This window comes from Cetorhinus maximus, chromosome 16 (genome assembly GCF_964194155.1).
Source record: "Cetorhinus maximus chromosome 16, sCetMax3.hap1.1, whole genome shotgun sequence".
In the NCBI taxonomy this organism is placed as follows: domain Eukaryota; kingdom Metazoa; phylum Chordata; class Chondrichthyes; order Lamniformes; family Cetorhinidae; genus Cetorhinus; species Cetorhinus maximus.
The window spans coordinates 53,491,310-53,513,939 of NC_135894.1; the positions used below are offsets into that span (position 1 = coordinate 53,491,310).

Consider the following 22,630-nt stretch of genomic DNA (forward strand, 5'->3'; position numbering starts at 1 on the left):
AGCACTGCACTGTAGTGACAGCCTTGTTTATGCACTCAGATCGATATAGATGCATGTAGATAACATAAATGATATTAAATGTCAAATAATTTAACCCATTGTACTTGAGTTGTTATAAAAACAGGAAGGTGTTGAAGATGCTCAGTAGGTCTGGCAGCATCTGTGGAGAGAGAAACAGAGTTAATGTTTTGAGTCAGATATGACTCTTCTTTGGAATTATTCTTCTTGTTTTTATACTTATCTCCAGCATCCATGGTGTTTTGCTTTTACTTTAGTACTTGGATTGTTCCCTGACATTGGCCATTACAATAAAGGTAATGGGGTAATTTTGCAGTAGCCAGTGGCTAAATACTAGCAAATCATTTGGCTGCCTTACCATTGTAGTCATCTTGCTGATGGCAATGAATGTCTTTTCTGATCTCAAAGTGGATGGAAATGGGGGCAGCTTACCAGTGTAAAGAATGCAGTTCTCTCAGCAATAAAATTCAAATCTTCATATTGAAAATAGGCGTCTGTCAGAATCCGATTGTCAAAATGGTAGAGCCTCAGTGATCTTGACAATCCAAAGGCACTTTAACCATTGGATTCCTTTTTTTGGCTTTAGTTTATTAATTCTAAGAAATAAGTATACAGCTGAGCAATCAGATAACTTTGGAAAACTTTCTAGAGATGATACAAGCTTTCATTGTATTATTGAAAGGAAGGTAGGCTATCCTTCATTCACTTCAATCTTTTGCATAATTTATCCTGATATTGACAAGTAGATTATGGTACAAACAGGGTTTCCAGTTCTGTACTCAGTGTTCAGCTGCATTTTGGTAGAGAAGTTATTAACTGACATTTGTTTATAGTAGATGGAAGAACAATTTTAGAAAGTTCAAGTTGCTTTGCAAAATATGCACTCAACGTTTCGCATTTCCTTTATCCTGCTAACTCAATAGGAATATTACTTGACTAGTGATTGAAGCGTTCATTACATTACTTGCAGTGATATTTCTTCTTTGTACAAGATAATTAAGATTATCAGGATGAGACAGCTATGCTATAAATCCAGAGTAACTGGTGCACAGTTTAATAACTATATGCAGACTGCAGTTGTGATGTTTAGTGACTAGAATCTACCAAGTGGTAGATATTCATTTCTATTGGCTGGTAGCTCTCGCTAAAAAATCTTTCATGGCAGCAACACTGGAATCACGTTCCTGGGACACTGGTATACTGATGTGCTTACAATTTTATATGATTGTAATACTTGCTGATGAACAAGTGGAAAATTATAGCTTGCAGGCCAAATAAAAAGTGTTTTGATTTTCTTTCTTAAAGAATTGATCTGAAAAGTCCAATAATACAATACCGTGAGCCAGAATATGCAATCACTGTTGCTCTTGAGCCAATATATCTGTGCTATTGGCCACAATAGCACCACCTTCAGGATATTATAAGTTTAACTCCTTTTCAGAATCTCCCAGCACCAGAAGAGGCCCATTGCTGCTTATTGTTTCTGTAATTTGAGCTTTTTTGCAGTCTTATTTCCCTGCCCTTTTTACTTTATTGCACCCCCTTTTCAAAGAATGTATCCAACCCTCTGTTAAATTATGTTGTAGTCTCTGCTTCAATAGCCACTTGTGGTAAAGCATAAACTTCTGTCTGAAAAAGTCATCTTTCATTTTGTTCTTTTACTGATAATCCTCCGTCTGTGTCCCCTTGTTGCCAATTCAACAACCAGTGCAAAGAATCTTTCCTTATTTATTCTCTCAAAACCTTTCGCAATTTAAAAAAGCACTATTAGATTCCCACTTTAATTTCTGCCTTGGCAAAAAGCCCAATTTTTGAGCTTTATTAATATTTGTAACCTCTGATTCCTTGCATCATTTTTAATACCCTACCCATTGTTCTAACATGTTTCTAGTAATGAGGTACTGAGAACCGTACAAAACATCCCAGCTGTGGCCTAACCTATGTTTTGTATAAACTCAATGTACTTGAAGATGAAATCTAGAATTCCAGTTGTCGATTTGATGATCTTTTCTACATGCACCCAGTGCACCCACTGCATTTTTCTACATGCACTTAAAAATCACTGTATCTCCCTAGATTTCTCTATTCCTCCGCTCTGAGGAATCTTACTGCTTATGGTATGCTTCCATTCACTGCTCTTCTCGAAAATATACGACCGTTACTCTGCATTGATCTGTAGTTGCCACCTATCTTCCCAGTCCAATAAACCCAGCTGTCTATTTCTGGCATCCCAGTGAAGGAGTTCTTGGTTTGTCACATTGACTCTGTTTATGTGCCATCTTTAGCAATGACCAGTCAACACTTATTGACCCAAAATAAAACTCCTAGGCTATAGTTTGAGACCCAAAATGCAATCCCAAACTTTAATGTGGAAATGGTATTTGGCAGTTGAAAATCCAAAGGCTAATGTTGAGCAGGGTTCAGGGTTAAAAAAAAAAGTTAATCAGACCTGGAATTTTTACTCGTTTACTATTCCCTTGATAGACAACTAACTATGTTAATTTTGAAAGCAATTAAAATATAACTCTTGCGCATGCATTGCGGCATCCTGACATCACCACATGAATGAATCTGAACAAGCTCAGACTAGGTTTTGTTGGTGCCTGAATGAATCAGCTCTTTAATTCCAAAGCAGCTTCAGAAACAATTCACTTTTGCTGTAATGTGAATATTCCAGTATAACCCTACACCTGTCATGTAGGGATTTTGAAGAATGGTTGGCATATTTATATTGCAGAAACTAATCTAAAGAATGACCTTGCATTGATATAACATCTTTAACAATCTCAGATGTCCCAAAGTGCTGTACAGTCAATGAAGCACTTTCTTTGAAGTGTAGTCACTGTTGTAAGAAAATGTGGCAGCCAATTTGCACACAGCAAGGTTTTACATACAGCAATGTGATGATGACCAGATGATTTTTTTTTAGTTATGTTGGTTCAGGGATAAATATTGGTTCAGGACATCAGGGAAAACTCGACTACTTTTCTTCGAATAATGCCATGAGATATTTTATGTCCCCATGAGGGGGCAGACAGGGCCTCAGTTTAAGTCTCATCTGAAAGTACTAAGTACCTAATGTTATAAATTAGAGGATGATTCATCAAATCAAAGAAGTTTACAACACAGAAGGAAGCCATTAGCCAACCTTGTCTGCCGACTCTTCACCAGAACAATCCAAATCAAATGTCACCACCCTGCTGTCTCCCTGCAACTCTGTATTTTTCTCTGCTTCAAATATTTTCCAGTTGTCCCCTTTTATTATTGTGGCAATCATTTCTTCTTGTCAACGAAAACTGCTTGCATTTATGTAGCATCTTTAATGTAGTAAAAACGTCCTAAGGCACTCAAGAAGTGTAATCAAAGAAAGTTTGACACCGGACCAAATAAGGCGATATCAGGACAGGTGATGGAAAGCTTGGTCAAAGAGGTAACTTTAATGAACAACTTAAAGATGGAGAGAGGTGGAGGTTTAGGGAAGGACTTCTGGAGTTTAGAACCTAGGCAGCTGAAGACACAGCCATTAGGGTTACACCAATCAAAGAGGTCATATTTGGAGGAGCACAGAGATCTTGGAGTGTTGCAGGGCTGAAGGGTGTCACAAAGTTGGGGAGGGTGAAGCCATGGAGATATTTCGAAACAAAGATGGGAGTTTTAAAACTGAGGTATTGCTGGTCCAGGAGCCAAGATAAATCAGCTACCACAGGGTGATGGCTGAACTGGAGTTGGTACAAGTTAGAATATGGGCAACAGTGTTTTGGATGAGTTCATGTTTATGGAAGGTGAGAGGCCAGCCTGAAGAGTATTGAACTAATCAAGTCTAGAGGTAACAAAGGTGTGGATGAATGTTTCTGCAGCAGTAAGCTGAAGCATGTATGGAGGCAGGTGACGTTGCGGAGGTGGAAGTAGTTATAGCACAATACTGGCCAATCATTAACCTTTCTTTCCTCTCAGCTCTGAAGACAAGATGAGAGTAAGAGCATTAGTTGTTTTTTTCCCCATTCCTTAGCTTTGGAGCACTCAGGTCAGTTGTAGTTGCCCAAGCTAAGACACAACGCAAAACAGACTGCACCCATATGTTCTTTATAGTTTGGTATCGTACATGGCAGTGCATTTTCTGTCCTGCAAGACCACAGGTGGTGAAAGATGTGGTGAGGCAGGATCACTGGATTTGAGGTGCCTGCAATATGATATATCTGACATTGGAGTCTCAAAACTAGTTGACCTTTGATTGTAGACTTGATTATAATTGGATACCTGAACTAGGTAGATCTACAGTTCCAGGCACTGTTAATGATTGACCAGCCAACCTGGTTTAATAATCACACTTGGAAGCTTGCTTCAACAGAAAGGAGATGTCCTGATTCAAGGATGAAGCTAACAACCTGCATTGCGAGATTCGATTCCCTTATCATGCTTTTTTTGCTCAAAATTTAATATCACTAAGACTGTGCTAATGGTTTAGGACTTGATAAAAAGAAAAATTCCATTTGCCATCAACTTCGATCATGACCTAGTTCACAATTATAATGAACTAAAACTGATGTATTCCATTAATGGCCATAGCAAGGATTGGTAGTATGCTTGGCAAATGAACCGTTCATTGCTGTGTGGTTTGGTATTTATTATTTGAATAGCCTTACAGTTCTGTTGGATCCAGCTAACTTAAGTTTGACCCTTCCTCCTCGTTCTGATATCATTTAGTTTAGTCTTGCTTCTTCCTATATCACCTCTGATGCCTGCACTTCTAGCCAAAATAACTTTTATTAAAAATTTAAAACTGCCATACAAGTGTCTGGGATATGTTTTTGAATATATTTTTAAAAATCAGAAAATAAGAACACCAGAAAGAAACCTTTTAATTAATTCACAATGGTTATGAGTGAGGAATACTAGATAAGGTATTTCAAATGCCAAGGAATGACTGCTTACAAGTCTCAAGTTAGGGAGAACTCTGTCATGACCAAGATATTTCATCAAATTAATTCTTCACTAGAGTACCTAACACTAGTTGAATTTATTTTTTCCTTGCAATTTGCAATTTTTAATGCCATGATTTTTATTCATGTGTAACGCTGTGGGTTACAACATGTCACTTTTTCAAGTAACTTGAAAACTGCTATGTAAATCAACTGGATTATGCAACAGTTCCCAATATTAGATGAGAGACATGACTTGGAACATTGATTATAACTTTGGGGATTTTACCATTTGAAAGTGGATTATTTGCAGGTGGAATGTCCAGAGCTCTTCCACAAATAATACTCTCCGTTGATTTAAACAGTTTAGGGTATTTAACATCAAGTACATTAAAATGCTCACACTTCGAATCTTTTGAATCCTTGCCCTCCCACTCCCCCACCCCACCATGCTTAACCTACACTAATATTTCTCCTGTAAGCTGCAGTAACGATCCATTTCGGGTATGAGATCCGACATATTATAAAAGGCACCAAGATCTTTCCAATGCTCTCATACTAATGGTTGTATAATGTATTGTCTATTGAATTAAAATAATTTCAAGGAAAAGCTACTGCTAGTCATCAGCAATACTCCCTTACCCAACTAGCCTGGTGGGAGAAGTCAATATCCCATCAAAAGGACAGGTAAACACCATAGGGGAACTTATTCCACCTGGTTACATTTTGTATTTTCTCAAATGATTTTTGTTCCGTCTACAGTTTTAAATGAGCTTTATTCTCCTACTGAGATTTGATGAGTCCATTGTAATGTTTTCTGCGTTGAAGAAAAAAAGCTATTAAAATGATTTCTTATTAGAGCTGCAAATCTCACAGTTTGCACTGCAATAGAACCAAGTATGTGTATAAATTGATAAAACAGAGGATGCACAATGTTCCATTAATGCAATGGTAGGTATAAGTCTGTCATATATTGTGTTTTGCACAGTTGAAATTGTACTTTTGCAGTTTAGAGGAGCTTAGGCAGAAGAAATTTTTTGTGGTGTTACAAAAGCAAATGTTGAATATACAGGCCTGTCACTTTTCTGTGTTAAATTGTGGGTGTGCTGTAATTGGAATTTCACAGTGCACACATTTAACATTAAAATTTACACTTTTCATATTCTGACAAAAAATATATGCAAGCATTTTAAATGCCAAGTGAACTAATCTTTGCAAGTATAAATTCAGAAATATATCTGAAATAATTTAACCATTTCAATTCAGTGTAGATGGGAACAAGGAGGGACAATAGACTCAAACCAGTCTCTGCATGTTTTTTCATAAATAAAGGTCACTTTAGACAACTTATTACCATATCACTCGATCCTTTCTTGAAGCTTCAGTCCCACTCGGAACAGAAACTTTCCCAATTGTCCATTTTATCTATTTGCATGGTCGACTTCTCTGGCAATTCCTGGTCATTTAATAAGCAACTCTATTACCATTTCAGTGAATAAAAATCTCCCCTCTTCCCACCTAGTTTGCTAAATATTAACTTTAGTCTCCTAGCATTTGAACCCTTCTTCAATTTGTTTAAATCGTTGACTCCCTTCATAATGAAATAAACTTGAAGTCTCCTGGTTCCTAAATCAAAAGAATTTTCACCAATGCTCAGCTTAAATCCCTTGCTCAGCTAAAATTTCTGATACCTAGAAACATCTTTGCTCAGTTCTATAACCCAGCAAAGCGAATAATATCTCTGCCATGACCAGAAATTTACGCTGCGCTGCCATAGACTTGAGCAACACCTTATGCAAATTTATAGTTTAGTTATAATGGGTCCAGAATGTTTTCAGCCATCTCTTTTTTTCATTTTTGCATGTTTCGATGCATTGGACCAGCATTTTTTTCCTACTGGTGGTGGATGACAAACCGTTTTTTTTAAAAGGTGGATAGTGGGCATCGAGAGATCTTCAGCAAATATGGAATTAAATAGAACTTGAAATCTGAAAATAGCACTTAGAGATACTTTATTAAAATTTATTCCTGGATGTAATTTTTCTCTCTCCTTTTTCTAGACTTTGTGAAGACTCACTTTGGGACTAAAGATCAGGATTACTGTTTTGTGTTTAAGAGCCTAAAGAGAGTTGTCGATGATGCACTGGCTTCCAGCAGCTACTCTGAGGTGAACCTCAGCAAACTCTTCCAGGCATTTAGTGCAATCAATAAATGAAGGAGATACTGTCGCCTCACTCTTTTTTTGAGGCTCGATTGGCTATATTGTGGGTGGCAGAACAATAGCAAAATTGTTATAATTAATGCTTTTTGGGATTTGTGAAGCTGTCTGCAGCGAGATCGCTCTTTAAATGTGATGCACAAAGATGTGAATAGTCTTGGAATTTGACCCAGGCTTCTTGGTGGAGGAAGTTAGGAGTACAAACATATTAGAAAAGGGCTCAACGCTGTTATTACGTGGACTCGTTAATGTTTTTGTTGTCATCTACTTTTCTATCAAAACATCAATTAAACCTATAAAGAGATGAAAGCAGTTTATTAAAAGCTGGCTGGGGAGGGAGTGTTAGGATTGAAGGTAGTTTTTTTAAAGAGTGATCTGTGGAGCCGCGGACTAGGAAATGAGAATGGTTGGGATCACTGTGGAGTACACTTACTGGAGAGTGGAACAATAGGTCTCATTTACCAAAATCTGAACAATCTATTGAAGTAACTGAAGTACGTTGGATTGGAGAACTAACAGACAAACACAACCGGTTTTTAAATAGGCAGCTGACGATGAATGAAGCATGTACAACAATGTCTGGCCAAGTCACTTCAAATTTCAGTGCTCTCCAAGATTTCTATATGTTCTTGGTATCTTTTTTTTTAAAAAAAGATGATATCCATACTTTTTTTTATATAAGAAAACTTTTTACACATACATTGCTAGCATATTTTGAATAAAATTAACTCTACATTGTTTCTGAAACTGTTTGTGCCATATGATTAATGTTTAAATAAATGACCATTGTCTCTGGTTTAAAAATATTCCAATTAAATTCATTGCAAGTTTTTCCATTTGTAAATCTGTATGGTTTTTCTACATTCATAAATGGCAGCAGCATTGTTGATTCTCCCTCCTAGTTTGCACAAATCCTTTTGTCTGACCGCACAAATTAGTATCTGAAAGGTTATAAACAGCTAACATTTTGTATTGTTTTCTGAATGTTCCTATTGAATGTTATAAAGAAAAAGCTTTCCTTACACTGAGGATGATTAGAATCTAGAAATCTTTATACCACAAACCGTTACTGATGCAGAGTCCACTCTTTTAAAGAGATTTTGGTAGGTACTTGGGGGAAGAAAAAGAAATATTAGGCAGGTATGAGAGGAAATGAAGTGGGATTTGACTAAGCTCAAGGGGAAGAAAAGTAACAAAACAGACTAAATCTGAATGGCCTTTTCTTTTCATCCATGGGATGTGGGCATCACTAGCAAGGCCCGCATTAATTGCCCTAAAGGTGCTGGGACTGAAATGATTGGCCCCCAACAATCATAGCCATCTTCCATTGTGATGGACACAACTCCTGCCAGGGGGAGTTTCCCCCTGATTCGCAATGACTTTGTTTACCAGGGCTTCGGTCAAATTCTGCTTTGGCATTAAGGGTCGTCACTGCCATCTTAATCCTGAATTCAGCTCCATGTTTGGGCCAAGGCAGTAATGAGGCCTGAAGCTGAGTGACCCTGGAGAAATTCAAAATGAGCAGGTTATTGATGGGTTAGCGCCACTTGACAATGTTAATGACATCTTCACTCTGCTAATAATTGAGAGTAGATTGATGGGGCAAATTGGAATTGTCTTCCTTGCTGGAGACAGGATATACTGGGTGATTTCCCCACCTTGTCAGGTAGATGCCTGTGCTGTAACTGTATTGGAACAGTTTGGCTAGGGATGTAGCTGTTCAGGAGTATAAAGTTTTCAGCTCTGCACCCTGATATTGTCAGGACATTGCTGTCATCCAGTGCACTCAGTCGTTTCTTGATATCACATGGAGCGAATCAATCTGGCTGAAGACTGGCTCCTGTGATAGTGGAAACTTAGGAAGAGAAAGAGATACACTTGGTACTTCAGGATGAAGGTGGTTGCAAATGCTTCAACCTTGTTTTTGAACTCTCACGCTGACCTCCACCATCATTGAGGATGGGCATGTTCATGGAGCCTACCCCTCCCGTTATTTGTTTATTTGTTCACTGCCATTCGTGATTGGATGTTTCAAGGCTTCAGAGCTTTGATCTGATCCATTGGTTGTGGGATCACTTTGCAGTCTATCACATGTTGCTCCTACTGTTTAACATGCGTGCAACCCTGTATTGTGGCTTCACCAGGTTGGCATCTCATTTTTAGGCATGCCTGGTGCTGCTTCTGGCATGCTGTTCTACACACCTCATTGAGCTATGGTTGATCCCCTGGCTTGATGGCAATGATAGAGCAAGGAATATGCCAAGCCGTGAGGTTGCAAATTGTGGTGTAATGCCACTCTATTGCCTCTGATGGCCTATAGTGCTTCATGGATATCCAGTTTTGAGCTGCTATGCCTGTTCTAAATCTAACCCATTTAAGTGATAGTGCCACACAACATGGGAGGTATGCTGAGTGTGAATATACTTCGTCTCCATGAGGACTCTGCAGTGTTCACTCCTATCAATACAGTTATTGGGTCTGCGCTCGAACATTACATGCCTCTACAGATAAGCCGCTGGCCACTATGAGATAGTGGGGATTGCCTTAAAAAAAACATATCAAATAAGTAGTAATAGTCACAGTAATTGTGTTGGTTTTCTGTGTGGATTTAAGTGACTCATGGTATTACATGCAAAGGTACCAATTTCACAAATGCATGTTACCAGCAGGGAGCCTCGCCCACATTTGGAAAATCAATCCAAATATATTTGAAATTTGCATAGTGGTAGAATTAACACACAATGAACATATGCTTGAAAGTCAGAAGTTGAAATCGGTGATATTGCAGTAAAAGACCTCACTAATAGACTGTAATTAAACAATGTTATCTGCAAACTTGTTGTTTTATTAAGTGATTGAAAAATGATGAACAATTTTAAGTAGCGGCAGTAGTGCAGCCTTTTGAGTCCCTTTAATCATAATGGATCTTGGCTGTGAGTATGTTGCCAATCAAGAGGTTATTAAAGTTTTGATTTTTTGTTAACCGTATAAAGCATAAATGAAAATCTGAAAGGTTGAATGTTGCCTTTTTTTAAAAAAAATGTAATTGTGACTTCAGAAGAAATGCTGGATCGTCGTTGAGAATTTGAGGTCTAAAAGGGCAGTAACTTTCTACGAGTAGCCTAATTAGAGGTTTATTGCAGATTGGCACAGGATGTGGTAATCTTGTTCAGAGATTACTTTTCTGGTACCTAGTTGCAAGTGTCATAATTTTAAGAAACGATTGCCTTAATCAATCCTAAACTTGTTTTTCAAATTCCACAATCAGAATTAATACAACTTTTTCTCTAAATCATGAATCATTTAATTTCTTAACTATTTAAGGATGTCCTTCATGCAAGCTTCATATGGAAGGGATATATTATCCCTTTTAAGAGTTTTGTTTCTTTGTTTAATCCTTTGCATTGGTTAGTCTTACCTGTTAAATAAACCACACCTTTAATTCTTTTTCTCTAAATCTTAGTAGCAGTCTTGATTTGTCCAAGCAAGCAGTGTAAGGTTCATTTTCCTCAACTGTTGTTTTTGAACTCTTATAGAATCATAGAATGGTTATAGCTCAGAAGGCCACCGTTTGACCTATCATGTCCACGCCAGCTCTCTGCAAAAGCAAATTGGCTAGTCCCACTCCGCAACCCTTTCCCTGTAACTCTTTGGGACCATAGCCCAAAATAAATTGATGCTTTTAAGAGGAGGGAAAAAAGTTGTTTTTGTTGGGCAATTACAAGTTCTTGATAAATACTGGGAGGTAGTGCTACAGGAATTCCTACGGGTTCGGTACCTTTGATCTAGTGAACTTCATTGTACTTAAGGTCAGAGCTATGACTGTTTAATAATGTGTTTACAGTGTTCACTTTTCATGGTTCCTCTGATAATGAAGTGAATAAAAATAAAACCGGACAGACCACCAGGCATCAACCGAGCCACCGGAAACAACAAAGTTACATACTGCCCAGCCACCCTTCAAAGTCCTCACTATCATCTCTGGGGATTTGTGCCAAATTAGGGAGAGTTGTCTTCAACTAGTGAAGCAACAGCCTGTTACAGTCATACTCACCATATCATTCCTTACAGTCAATGCCCCAGACTCCTTCATCAGGGCAGACACACCAAGGGTGGTAGCACAGTGGTATACAGTCAGGAGGGAGTGGACCTGAGAGTGTCCAACATTCAATCCGAACCCCATGAAATCTCATGGTACCAGATCAAACATGTACCTGCTGATTACCAGCTTCTGCCCTTCCTCACCTGCTGAATCAATGCTCCTTCATGTTCAACACCACTTAAAAAAAGCATTGAGGGTAGCAATGGCACAGAATATATTTTGGATAGGGAACTTCAGTGTCCATCACCAAGGGTGGTTTGGTAGAACCAATACTGACTCAACTGGCTGAGTCTTGAAGGACATACCATACCTGGAACTGTGACACGTGGTGAGAAAACCAAAATGAAGGAAAAACATATTTGACCTCATGCTCAGCAATTGACCTGTCACAGATGCATATGTCTATGACAGAATTGGTAGGTCCTTGTGGAGACAAAGTCCTGTGTTCATACTCAGGGCATCCTCCATCATGTGTGGCACTACCACTGCACTAAACAGGACAGACATGGAACAGACCTAGCAGCTCAAAACTGGGCATCCATGGGCTGCTGTAGCCTATCAGCAGCAGCAGAATTGTATTTAATGACAATATGTAATCTCATGGCCTGGTATTTCCCTCTCTCTACCATTACCATAAACCAAGTGATCAAAGCTCTGCAGTCCTCCCACGTCCAGTCATAAATGGTGGTGGACAATTGAACAACTAATGGAGGAGGCGCTCCACAAAATCCCCATCCTCAGTGAGGCCAGAGCCCAACATCTCAATGCAAAAGACAAGGCTGAAGCTTTTGTAACCATCTTCAGACAGAATTGCCGAGTGGATGATCCAACTTGTCCTCTTCCTGACGTCCCCAGGATCACAGATGAGAGTCTTCAGCCAATTCAATTCACTTCATTTGATATCAAGAAATGACTGAAGACATTGGATACAGTAAAGGCTAGGGGCCCTGACAACACCCCAGCTGTAGTGCTGAAGATTTATGTTCGAGTTAGAAACTCCCCTAGCTAAGCTTTTCCAGTACAGCTACAGCACTGGCATCCAGTTGACAATGTGGAATATTGCCAGGTATGTACCATTCACAAAAAGCAGGATATATCAAATCCAGCCAATTACTGTCCCATCAGTCTACTCTCACTCATCAGCAAAGCGATGGAAGGTGTCAATAACAGTGCTAGCAAGTGGCAATAAACTACTCATCATTGCTCAGTTTGGGTTCTGCCAGGGCCACTTGGCTCCTGACCTCATTACAGCCCTGGTCCAAACATGGACAAAAGAGGTGAGGTGAGAGTGACTGTCCCTGACATCGCGGCAGCATTTGACCGACTGTGGCTCCAGGGAGCCCTAGCAAGATTGAAGCCAGTGGAAATCAAGGAAAACTCTTCACTGGTCAAAGTCATACTTAGCACAAAGGAAGATGGTTGTGGTTGATGGAGTCCAAATTCTCAGCTCTAGGACATTACCCTGAGGAACTCCTAGGCCTAACCATCTTAAGCTGGGGCGATCATCATTGACCAGAAGCTAATTTGGTCCAGCCATATAAACAACACATTTACAAGAGCAGGGCAGATGCTATAATTTATAACCAGTGATTCACCTTTGGCAATCCCTCAAGTCTTCTTCACTATCTTCAAAATTCAAGTCAATACTTGTCACTCACCTGACAACTACAACCATATCCAGGTCAGGGCAATCAACTCTATCATTGCCCCTGCTATATGATTCAATGTGAAAATTCTGCGCCACTTACACTCTAGCTGCAATGTATGCTGTGTGCAAGAAAAATTGCAACAACTCGGCTTACTTTGCTAGCATCTCCCAGCCAGGCAACATATGCCATCAAGAAGGAGGTCTCCTAAGTATTTTCTTGTGTTCCAAATAGTGGAGATCATATTCATCAGGAAGTAACTTTCTGTTCATACTCTAAGGTGTGTCCAGCAGAGGTGGTGCTAATATTTGAGTCTCTACAGAAATGATTCACCTTTGGATTTTCAAAGACATCAGTACATCCATTTCTGAATATGTCATTCAGGTAGTTATGTTGCTGACAATTCAGGTACCTGGCCTACTAAACCAGAGACATGGGGCTGGATTTTACAGGGTGCCATATTGCCTGCACCACCACACCCAGCCACCCCCCACCCCCACGACTGAAAACTCGGTCGTCAGCCCACCCACCGGAAACCTGGCTGCCCTAAAGCAATGTTAACCAGGAAGCAGCCTTTGTTGTTTCAGAGTGGAATGAAGTCCCACCCTAGAGAGCTGCTGGCCAACCAGATTAGCTGGCACCTCTGTAGTCCAGCAGTGCCAGATTCGAGCAGTGGCCACTGCTGGGACTACAGGCAGTCCCCGAGAAAGAAGACTGATGGAGCCCAGACTTGAAATCAATCTGGGATTTTGGATGGGCCTGGCTGACAAACTCCAGGGAGGGAAGTAGGGAGGCCAGGTTTAAGAGGCTAAAGGGGGAGGGGTTAAAGGAGGTACCCCCATTTGCTGCCTGACAGCAGCCTTCCCTTATCACCTGTAAAATAGTGGCAGAGGTGGATTGGCCACTTAAGGGCCTCAATAGACCTATGGGTGGGCAGGCTGCCTGACGCCTTCCCAGCCCGCCATCATATGGGAGACAGGTTGGTTGTGGGTGGGAAGATCACCCACCTTATTTTACAAGCCCCACCACCCTTCAAATACACCAGCCAGAGGGCCGTAAATTCCAGCCCATGAGTTCAGATTCCCGTTCCTTCCCCTCACCCCCTCCCCCCACCTCCCCAACCCCCGCAACCTACAGTAACTTCAGCTAGGGAATTTAAATTCAGTTAATAATAATTAAAAACCTAGTATTAGTAATGGAACTACCAGAATGCCGTAACAACCCATCTGATTCATTAATGTTCTTGTGGAAAAGAAATCCGCCATCCTCACCTGGTCTGGCCTATTTGTGATTCTAGACTGACAACAATGTAGTTGACTCTTAAATGGCCTAGCAAGTCACTCAGTTGTTTCAAGGGCAATTAGGGATGGGCAATAAATGCTGGCTATTTCTACCTCTGAATAACTTTTCAAAATGTAAATAAAAGTTGATTCACATTTTCGTAGCTGTACATGTGAACATTACCCAAGCTCAAATATGTCACTAAGTTGCCACTTCTTCCAATCATTGGTCTGAAGGGCATAACAGACATGGAAGTCCACCCAATAAATGTATGTTATGCTTAGATCTCCCAGACCAATGGAATTTACCAAATATGTACTATTAGCACAAGCCATTTCTGAAGACTGTAACAATTCGATTTACTGACTAATCTCCACAGTGTTCTCCTTTGCAGCTATAAACATAAATCCAGCTTCACCAGAAGCGTGAAGCTGATGAATGATTCAAATTATTATCTTGTTATAGGAGTGCGTCTTAAATCTCTCTCTTTCACCATTACAAATTATGTATGTTTTGTTGGTTGGAAAATTGATCCTGATGACAAGTGAAATTAAGAAAACCGGATATACAGTTCTTACCTCGCTGCCACTTCAGCTGGGAAATTTAAATTCAGTACAGTAATAATTATAAATCTAGGACCAGTAATGATCTCCAATGTAGAATATGTTGGTCTTGATCTTGATCTGAATAAATACCACAAATGTCTTCTCATACAAGTAAGAAGTCGGATCTTAATGCTGTTTGTTCAGATTCATATCTGTGACACAAAGACAGATATTTAGCAGCTACTTTGAAAGCTACAGTTACTGTACTATCGCACTTACTGAGTGAGTCACCTGGTATTTTGAATCTGGTTACTTTTATATATTGTTTCCAAGTAGCTTATTCCTAGATTTATTACAACTAAGATGCTGATGCAGGTTGCGCAAGGTTGCATTTATAGTCCAGTATTTGTGGGTCTGGAGAATGTACTGTAGGATCAACAGAACTATTATATTCCAGGTTGTACCATATTCATGTTGTATGGAGTATAATCTTTAGTTAAAATGTTGGTTACAACAAACAATTTTTTTTCTTGCCATTTTTTTTGGCTGAAGAGACCCTAAATCATGAAAACTCACCGAGTTTCTCACTGGTGAGCACGTCTTTGCACTTTACTCCAAATTACATTAAACATAAACCAGGATGCACCTGATTGACCTTAGTTTGCTTATTGCTTATTTTGACTTATTTGTTTTCTACACATTTGTGTACTAAACTCTAACTAAGAGTGCAGGCAGCATACCCACTCTGAGATCTTTGCTGATACCTCTGGATTAGAAAGTGATGAATCTAATTTTCATTCCCTTTCTGTGTGAAAGGATATGACACATGACTCTGATTTTCATTTCTTCCCCCCTCCCAGTGCATAAAGCACCACTGTTATGGGATTTACAGCATCGTGACCGGTCATTTGTACTAACAGATTCACGCCGGTGTTTATGCTGCACAAGCCTGTCAAATGAATTTAAGGTTAATTCATTTTTGAAATTTATTTTATAAAGATAGATAATATGGTCACTGCCCATGAAAAATAAGAAATTGTAATTTATTTTATGAACCAATCCTAAATAGTTGTAAGACTGGTGCAACATCCTAGAATACAAAAGGCTTTTTTTGTATTTTAATAGGTGATTCATTCCCATAGAATAAACAAAATGACTCACTGGGGATTTAGTGCATGCATTCGTCTATTCTTGCAAAAAAAATCACTATGATAATCCCAAATTGTGAAGCGCTAGTAATTTAGAATGTTGAGCGAGTTCTTATGTAGGAACAAGTTATCTTGAAACAATGTGTGAATGTAACTAGGTTCAAAATATTAGTAGGTGACTCACTCAGTAAATGCAATGGTACCTGTTGCATTCTAACTAACTGCTAAATATCTTTGTGTCACAGATATTAATCTGAACAAGCAGCATCACCACCTATTTATATAGTAATCTCCAGTTTTTGAATGGATGCACCTTCCACATAATGTGGAATTTGTTTATGTGTGGTATGGTGTTAGGGCACATTCTGTTTTAAGTACATACAAACTAGGAACAGGATTAGACCACTTGGCCCTTCATGCCTGCTCCACCATTCAATAAGATCATGACTGATCTGATTGTAACCCTCTGCCTACCCCTGATAACCTTTCACCCCCTTGTTAATCAAGAACCTATCTAGCTCTGCTTTAAAAATATTCGAAGACCCTGCTTCCACCACCTTTTGAGGAAGAGAGTTCCAAAAACTCACCACCCTCTGAGAAAAAAACATTTCTCCTCATCTCTTTCTTAAATATTATACCCCTTATTTTAAAACTGTGACCCCTAGTTCTAGATTCTCCTCTGCGCATCCTGTCCACATCCACCCTGTCAGGACCCCTCAGGATCTTAAAGGTTTCAATCAAGTCACCTGTTACTATCCTAAACTCCAGTGGATACAAGCCTAACCTGTCCAACCTTTCCTCATAAGATAACCCGACCATTCCTGGTATTAGCCTCATAAACCTTCCCTGAACTGTTTCCAATGCATTTACATCTTTCCTTAAATAAGGAGACCAATACTGTACACAGTACTTCAGACGTGGTCTCACCAATGCCCTGTACAACTGAAACATAACCTCCCTACATTTATATTCAATTCCTCTCACAATAAACGATAAGATTCTATTAGCTTTCGTAATTACTTGCTGTACCTGCATACTAGCCTTTTGTGTTTCATGCACTAGGACACCCAGATTCCTCTGAATCGCAGAGCTCTTACCATTTAGATAATACGCTTCTTTTTTATTCTTCCTGCCAAAATGGACAATTTCACATGTGTATATAAATCTGAAGGCTCCAAGCTTGTTCCTTGGTCGCTGAACTAACTGGTCTCTGTTGGTATGCTACAATTGACCAATGAATCGCTGGCATTAGTGAGGAGTCAAATCAGTCGGTTCCTACCCTGGTTGCTCTCTAATCACTCCTGGTAGAAATCGTGTGTGTGTGACAGATGAAGAACACACAGACTGCAGGCAACAATGGATCCCAATGTACCCCCAAAAATTGACATCTTTACAAAAGGAAAGAAAAATAAAGGGCGAGGGGGAAGGTAAGTGTTAAAAGGAAATTCAAAGGCAGTGTCAGCCTCTGAAGATATTTCTGATTTTTGTCTATCAAGACGTCACCCACAGACCTTTTCCTCAGGCAAATGTAAAATAATTACTCTCTGCAGCTTCTAAAGAAGAAACACAAGGTGAGAGAATCTGCACTGAAGTGCTGCTTTGGGCTGCATTAGAGTGCTTCAAAAACAGAAAATGCTTGAAAAACTCAGCAGGTCTGACAGCGTCTGTGGAGGGAGAAACAGAGTTAACATTTCGAGTCCGTATGACCCTTCTTCAGAGCTGAAGAGAAGTAGAAATGTGAATTATGTACATTAGAGTGCTTCAGTTAGAGTTTGTCTAGCGTCTCGGTTCCAAATGTTGATGGATCCAGAGGCTTTCCCAGCTCTTACCTAAGTGGATGTTGTCAGCCTGGTCTGAAGTCCTCAGTGGATGTTGTCAGCCTGGCCTGAAGTCCTCAATGGGGCCCCCTCTGAGGCTTGTATGCTTAAGGAACCCTTCTCAACTATATTAACAGATAAAAGGTGGGGGGGTGGGGGAAGGCTCATCCATGCCATTCGCACCTATGAACTGTCCACAAGGAATTAGTTGAAATGGACTTCTCTTGCTACTCAGAAGCAACAAATATTGGTAGCTGGTTTTATATCCGCAATAAAGTAAATGATAGCAGAGCAAAAAAGCTGTTTTTGGAATAGATTTTCAGAAATTAAAAAAAAAGCTCCACAGAAGCACTGGCCAAGAATCAAAGTTGTATAAATATTTACCAGCAAAAAAGAATGTGGGACCCTAAAGTGTGGACCTCCCCATTTGAAAACTGGGGACAATACCAGTTGAAAAATGAAGGCTTTACATGGCATGAAACCTAACTTTCTCCTTCCATGCATCCATTTAAGGTGACTGACTCTATTTCTAATAAAAGGTAGGAAATAGGTCCTCACAGATTAGTTGAGTCTACAGACAATGTGCCGACTGTACTCTGAAATAAAATCAGAAAATGCTGCAAATACTCATCAGGCCTGGCAGCATCTGTGGAGATAGAAACAGGGTTAACATTTCAGGTTGATGACCTTTTTGCCAGGAAGGGCACTTCAGATCAATGACTTTTCATCAAAACAGACATTATTGACCTGAAATGTTAACTCCATTTCTCTCCAGAGATGTTGCCAGACTTGCTGAGTATTTCCAGCATGTTCTGTTTTCACTTTGTTCCTCTGACTGACTTACCTTCTGTCCATTCATCCAGAAAAGCCTTCAGCCTTTTGAGTCTTATTGACTTAGAATTCCCTCTCTAAACTTTTGCTACCACTCCCTGTCTCTTTCCTCTTTGAATTGTCTGCACAAATCCTATTTCTTCAATTTTTGGTCCGCATCTTGCTCTTCTTGCTTTCACTTGGATGGTCTTTACACTGAAAATGCTATATGAATGCAAGTTGTTATTGTAGCTCACAACGTAGCAGCATTTCATGAAAAACACATCAGCTTCATCTTGGGGGTTTCTTGCCAATTAGCTGATAATGATGCATGCTAATGGCTTTTAAAAGCACTCTTGCCAGGTACATATGTCTCAAAGGGCAGTTTCTGAGATTTGCCAAACTTTGTTCCACCAATCGCATCAATATCTTGCACTTACACAGCACTCTTCATGTGTAGAAGATGTCTCAGTGCTTTACAAAAAGAAAGAAGTAGATGTAGTGGTCACTAAGTGTGGACAATTGGAAAAACCATAAAGAGCCTTGGATTGAGAACTTAGAGCTGGCTTGAGCAAAGTGATATATGACAGGAAGAGATTGTTAAAGTATAGAGGGGTGAGTCTATAGAGTGATTTATAAACAAGAAAAATAATTTTGTAGTGGGTCTCTTCTCTTTGGAAAGCAGTAGCAAGACAAATTTTTCACCAACCCATCCAGTTCTGCCCCATGCCAACCCAACAGTGCCCCACCTGTGAAAATAATAAAAGATAGATTCCAATGGAAGATAGTTTCAAGGCTAGGTTAATGAATTACAGTGGTCATAGAACCGTAGAAGAGTTACAGCACAGAAGGAGACCATTCAGCCCATCTTGTCCATGCCAGCCTGAGGACAACCAGGTGCCATTTCTAATCCCATCCTGCACCCGGCCCATAGCCCTGCAGCTTACAGCACTTAAGGTGCAGATCCAGGTACTTTTTAAAAGAGTTTAGAGTTTCACCTAAAATTTAAGCAGTCTTATATGATAATAAGCCCAAGCTCTTAGTAGGACACTATGCACTGAATTTCTTCCATTTTGAATTCTAAGCTTTATTAATGGAGGGTTTTCTGAAGCCACCAGAAGAACTGTTTTGATGGCCAGCACATTAAGGAGAAGCCTGCTGGTATCCCCTAAATCTCTAACCCAATCATTGTTGCAGAATACTGCTGAGAATGGCTGAGAATCACAACTTCTATGGTCAATGTTGGCCTACCAAAACTACTATTGATCTTTCCATTTTTATTTTGTAGAATGCTTCAGGAATGAAAAGAAATGAGAGATGACTTTTGTTTTCAGGACAATGCTGACCTGTGTCTGGTGATTCACGATGAATGTTAAAGCCTGTATTGTCTGTAACTGGGATTTATCAATAAATCTGGACTACAAAAAGAAATCTACTGAATTATGGTGTGAATAGTGTTCTTGCAAGAACTTCTGATGAACCGGCTATTATCTAACTAGGGATAAAAGTGGTAATACACCAGGTGTAGATGGAATGCAACAACAGAAAATGTTTTGGGAGCAGAATTATGCTGAAAGGGACCACGTTGCAATGGTATTCTTTTACATAAATATAAAACCCTCAGATTCTTGCAATATTAATGGAAGATTTCCCTGTGAAAGTAAGCATCCTTGAGGTTGATTGCAATAAAGAAATCTCTTGAGCAGGTTAATGAATAATTTGAAGCAGCCTCAGAAGTTTATTTGGTTGAAGCTCCAGGATTGACTGAAATTCCATGATTTCCTGGATCTCATATAACTCGCAATTAAAATATGTTGATCATTTTTTCCACCTAAAATGTATACAGAATGTGGGTACCTAAAGTAATTTAAACAAATAGCAGTATCACTATTGATCCCTTCAAAGGAAGAGTGCGCTCCTGACATTTCAGATGAAGAGGGTAACATTCCTTGTCAATATTGAAATGTTGCCCAAGAAAAACCGTGCTACAAAAACTCCTAGACCTATAGTCTCAAACTTCTAAATGGAGAAGTCTTGTTAGGAACAGCAAAAGAGTAGGTGAAAATAACATTGCAAAGGTTTAAGAATGCTCCTTTCCTTCGGTATTAATCACAACACTTGTAGAAAAGATGTGTCAGAAGCATCTCGGTAGCAACCAGCACTGGGGGACCTGAAGCGGAATCAGCAACAGTTGGTACATGTTCCTGGTGCCAATATGTTAATGCCTTTAAGACTGACTAAAATCTGCAGAAGTGCACAGAGTTGACTTTGATCAGTTCCAATAATTAAATGGATTTTCCTTCATATTATCTTCCCTTTGTGAATAAGGTCTTCATGATAAAAGCCCTGACAATTACTTACTGGACATTCTATTAAAATCACATGGCTGGTGCATTTCTTTGCTAACCTTTTCCTGTATTGAAGTCCTTAATGAGAATTGGAACCAGATCTGATATACCTGCATAATCGCACTTCCATGCAAAACACTTGAGCCACATAAAATGACAATCAGCAAAAGCAAAGGCATCTGAACATTTTGAATTGTATCTAAAACCTAAACCATGAGATGACATTTCACTTTGATTCATATTCAATAAAGTAAAATATATTCTAAATTAAAACAGTTAATCTGGTAAAAATGTGTTACTAATGTATTTTAAAACTTGCTGCAAAATACTTTGAAATACATTTGAAGTGTGGAACAGCCAGGGTGGAATCTTCATGCTGATAATTAAAACATTGGGTGAACATGGTTAGGGAGGGAGATTTTTGCATTTTATGCAGGTAAAATCCCTATGTTATATTGCTTACATCAAAGTATCCTGAGGTCCCTAATGATTTTCCTCATTGATAGCATGGCCTCAATAATTTGGCTACTTTTGTATCCCTTCAATGTTGAGATTATGTTTTGAAGGTGTAATGATGATGACTTTTACACTGTGCTAGAATAGTAGCCAACTAAAGGACTGGACCCATATCCCAATTCTACAAATTCAACTCGCTTTTACTTAATTCACAGTATAAAGTCTATTACCATTCAGTTACAAATTGTGTTGCAACTTCAGCCACTACTGTACTCTGTTTTAAAATCCTTAGCTAACTTGTCGGCCTGGGCCTGAAACAGTATCCAACTGGCACATTGAATCTGGATGGAACAGACATCTTTTAAAATACCGTGTTTCCAAACACTGAGACTTTTTTTTTATATAACGTGAATGGTGCTTAATTTACCAGGATAAGCGCTATCTCACACATATAAAGTACATTATTCCAATATGTGAAATAACGAGACTCGCAGAACTATTTTCCTGTATTACCAATGCCACTTAGTAAAACATAAGCTTTGGGTTTAGACCAATGAAGAGCATTATCTGTAACTATAGTGCCTCCTTTCCAGTAACTGACGCCACTGAATCTGGTACTCTGCTGAAAAGTCACAGACCTCAAATGTTTCTCCCTCCATTGATGCTGTCAGATCTGCTGAGTATTTCCCGCACTTTCTGATCTTCAATCTGTGGAATCAGTTGCGCGTAACAAAACCGCTGATACCTGGCTCGGAGTTTAAAAAATTCACCATCCAGCAATTGAGAAAATGATACCTAATTAACATCAAGTGAAACAAGTCTGCCCACACAGAAAATAGTCGAACCAGAAGCACTCAGGCACTTTTACATGATAAACCCTCGCCAACTGATGCCATCACCTGAACTGCAATGAGAACTGCTCCTCAGCATTCAAGGCCAATCCTTCACTGTACACCACATCGCCGAGAAAAAGACCACTAGTCCAGACCGATCAATGAAGTCTGTTTTAAATATAACGGCATAACATAGGACCGTGCCACATAAATAAATTAGAATACTGTTATTACATAATGTAAGAAGAATATTGGATAGGATTCCCAAGCATGGGGTCTTTGGTGCCGTCCTGAAGGAAACCATGTAACTATCACCTCCGTCCCTCACCAATATTGTACCATACACAACTGTAGAATGAATATATTTAGCAGCTTAATTTGCAATATCCACTATTTTACTTTTGCCTGTGAACTTACTTCACGTTGACGATAATGATGAGTGAACCTGTACCAATGGGCTCTAATTGGGTGTACTAAAACATTGAACAA

At 39.3% G+C, this 22,630-nt stretch overlaps 1 protein-coding gene across 1 annotated transcript in view; it reads left to right on the top strand.

Moving 5' to 3' along the window:
- Window positions 1-7,972, top strand: part of pola1 (polymerase (DNA directed), alpha 1) — a 253,947-nt gene extending 245,975 nt beyond the window's left edge. Inside the window, exon 37 of the mRNA XM_078559832.1 lies at window positions 6,998-7,972. Within this exon, the coding sequence (XP_078415958.1) occupies window positions 6,998-7,152 (155 nt within the window). The 3' untranslated portion in view covers window positions 7,153-7,972. The remainder of the gene's footprint in view (window positions 1-6,997) is intronic.
- Window positions 7,973-22,630: the final 14,658 nt, after the last annotated feature.